Source organism: Chenopodium quinoa, unplaced genomic scaffold, assembly GCF_001683475.1.
Source record: "Chenopodium quinoa cultivar QQ74 unplaced genomic scaffold, ASM168347v1, whole genome shotgun sequence".
Lineage (NCBI taxonomy): Eukaryota > Viridiplantae > Streptophyta > Magnoliopsida > Caryophyllales > Amaranthaceae > Chenopodium > Chenopodium quinoa.
Window position 1 is genome coordinate 2,878,974 of NW_018745311.1, and position 3,426 is coordinate 2,882,399.

The 3,426-nt window shown below is 33.1% G+C and overlaps 1 protein-coding gene across 1 annotated transcript; it reads right to left on the reverse strand.

Annotated features, from left to right (window-relative positions):
- Nucleotides 1–892: 892 nt before the first annotated feature.
- LOC110712340 (zinc finger BED domain-containing protein RICESLEEPER 2-like) lies at nucleotides 893–3,070 on the reverse strand. Its single transcript, XM_021890788.1, has 2 exons — nucleotides 3,053–3,070; nucleotides 893–2,588 (listed from the first exon to the last, which is right to left on the reverse strand). Exon 2 carries the CDS (start codon nucleotides 2,546–2,548, stop codon nucleotides 893–895), a length of 1,656 nt encoding a protein of 551 aa, XP_021746480.1. The 5' UTR covers nucleotides 2,549–2,588; nucleotides 3,053–3,070.
- Between the last annotated feature and the right edge of the window lie 356 nt (nucleotides 3,071–3,426).

Below are 3,426 nucleotides of genomic sequence, written 5' to 3' on the forward strand. Positions count from 1 at the left end.
TTAGTTTAGTAGGATAATTAACATGCTTAATTGTGCGAGAGTGAGTTAAATGTGTTGATGTTCCTAATCGAGGTCATTTTCATCTAATTGTATGATGTTGTTGAATGCATTGATGTTATTGGATTCCACTTTCCCTAATTTTAGTTATTTGCTCTTAGTAGTGTTTGGTTTAATCTCTCTCTATCTCACAACCTTTCCTACTAGTCTAATTTGCACAAATTGATACACTTAGTCTTGGTGGTTCGACCCTTTACTTGCCACTAACTAGTTTAGTGTAAGTTTAGGTATTATAAATTTCTAATTTGGTTAGGGTTAGTAAAACAACGATCTACTCTTACCCGCGATCAGTTTCATTCACTTGTGAGATCCGAAACTTCAGTTATCTCATCAATAATAATTGTTGGTAGCTCCAAAACCAAGTCTTTTGTTCCTACAAAACCAAATAATGCAAAACAATAATTACACATCAAATATATTATGTATAACATAGTAAAATAAAGTAATAGATAAAGTTAATTAAATCACCTTCTTCTTCCATACTTTCCAACTCAAGCAAGCTTTCCTCTATAGTAATAGGGACACTAGAACTACGCACCCATCTTGACCACAAACAAGAGCTTCTACCATTTTTGTGCTCAAAGAAGTGCGAAAGGAATCTAGAACACGTCCTCCCGTGCTAAAAGCGGACTCGGAAGCAACGGAAGAAACCGGAATAGCAAGAATATCTCGAGTCATAGTCATAAGTATTGGGTATGTTTTTCCTTGTCCACTCCACCATACCAAAATATCAAAATCTACATCACTAGGCTCTAATTTATCTCCTAATACTTTTCCAATTCGGTCATTCCTTTGGAAGATTAATCATTCCCACTCTCCCTTACAAAACTATCCCTTAGCCGAGCGCAAGATTAGTAGAAGATGACTCTACTTTTTGTGCATAAGATTCATATAATGAATTGAATGCATCTTGAATGCGTTGACACAAAGTATAGGAACTACTAACATCATAAGAATTACGCACAATGTGCTCCGTATACTTCATATTATTCCTAGGATCAAGAATCAATGCAATGAACATCAAAATATTAATATTATGAACATTTGCCCAATACTTGTCAAATTTCAACTTCATTTGTTTTGCCATTTTCTTCACATCATCATTTGGGTCACTAACATAGTCATATATTGTGTACCCAATATCATAAATCTCTTCCACAAAAGTATTTCCCGTCACATAATGGGATCCGGACAACTTCAAAGTAGCATTATAAAAAATTTCAAGAAAAGGCAAGAAACTTTGAATTTTATCCCAATCCTCATCATCGGGAGCACCCCCTACCGGTTGCTTCATATGCTCTTTAGTGTAAGGAGAGAACTTTGTTTTCATATTCTTAAAGGCTTTCCTAAACACTAAAGCACTCTTAAGCATCAAATAGGTGGAATTCCACCTTGTTTCAACATCTAGGCAAACAAGACCTTTGGAAGTGATTTTCTCCTCTTCAACACAAGACTTGAACTTTTGAAGCCTAGAAGGAGAAGACCTCACATATTTCACAGCAGCTCTAACTTTTAAAACAGACACATTCACATCTTTTAAGCCATCTTTGACAACCAAATTCAAAATATGTGCGGCACATCTCATATGCAAAAAATCAGAATTCAACACACACCCATCCCAAAGATTAAAGAATTTTTTCAAGTATTTTATAGCTAAATCATTTGAGCTAGCATTGTCAACTATCACATTTAAAACCCTTTTTACATTCCATTCTAACAAACAATTTTCAACAGATTTACCAATAAGCTCCCCAGAATGACCAGAAACAGGACAAAAGTTAATGATCCTCTTATGTAATTTCCAATTATCATCAATGAAATGAGCAGTAAGACACATATATGACAAATTTTGACTCGATGTCCATGTATCTGTAGTAAGACATACTCTAGATGAAAAATTATTGAAAACATTCATTAACTCCTCCCTTTTTTCAATAAAAAGACCATAACAATCCCTTGTAATTGTAGCACACGAGGGAGTAACAAATTCAGAACAAGCAACTTTACAAAACTGACGAAAACATTCACGTTCAACGAAAGCAAAAGGCAGCTCATCTACAATCAACATCTTAGCAAGTGCTTTTCTAATCTCATCATAATTATATCTCCACAATTTAGGAACACTAACGGTCTGAACAGTCCCATCAGTATTAATTTGTGTCCTAGACTCAAAATCTAAGATTGTTTGAGTTTTATCTCTGTAAAATGGAGCTTTTTTACACCTTTCAGTGTGTCGCTTCATGCCATTAGTTCCATTTACACTTTTACAACCAATTTTTGTTCCACAATAAACACATTTAGCATGATCTACATCATTTGCAAGCACTTGAAAGTGTTCCCAAGCATCAGAAGTTTTTTTTCTTCTTACCTCCATTGTTTTCGGCTTTTGGTTTTTTCCCCACTCTCTTCTTCTTATGCCATGTTTTCGGAGCCTTCTCCAAAATTTCTGCCTCATCACTATCATCAGATTTTTGGTTCCCAACTGTTTCATTTGAATTTGTCACCATCATGTCATCTGAATCTGACATTTTCTGGTAAAAAAACATACATACATACACTGTCAGACAAATCAGTCCATTCATTTTAGACTGAAAATTACATTGTATACTAATCACTTAATCTGTCAATGCCTAAATACCGAAATCATAATCTATATATTATCTTGAAACTAAAATTCAAGTCACACATGATAATTTAATCATCAAATAATGAAATAATTCAAAATAATTAAACATAATTCGTGCAAATCAACAAAAAATAAAAATAAAAATAAGGATAAAAAAGAAATAATGAAATAATTCAAAATAATGCAACATAATTCGCGCAAATGAGCAAAAAAATAAAAATAAAAATAAGGATAAAAAAGAATTCGAGCATGTATGAATATGTCATCTAATTAATCACCATAATACACTATCAATTAGCACGAAATACACTATCAATTGGATTACCACAAATTACAACGAAATTAAAATAGCATGAGAATAGAAATTACCTAGACTGAAGCCTTGAAATCGCTTGAAGGGCTTGATCTAGTGAAGGGCAGGAAGAAGAAGGCAAGAAGCCAAGAAGAATAAGCAGGAAGAGAGAGAGAGGGGCACAGAGAGAGAGAGAGAGAGGGGGTGTAATCCCCCGTATTTTTAAATATATTATAAATGAAATTATATTTTATTTATAATATTTAATTGTATTTTTCCGGAATTTAATTTCAAAAGTTTCAAATTATTTTGGGTGAAATTTTTTTTTTATTACAATATGATTTTTATGAACCATCATTCTTTAATTCATGTCCAAACAATCAAAGTCAATCTCACTTTACATACTTGATTGACCCATTAATTTTATGAGGCCCAATCTTACAACTTGCCC

Bases quoted from the DNA above. Each gene is read 5' to 3' on its own strand.
- LOC110712340 (XM_021890788.1), bottom strand. From the start codon at position 2,548: ATGAAACAGTTGGGAACCAAAAATCTGATGATAGTGATGAGGCAGAAA.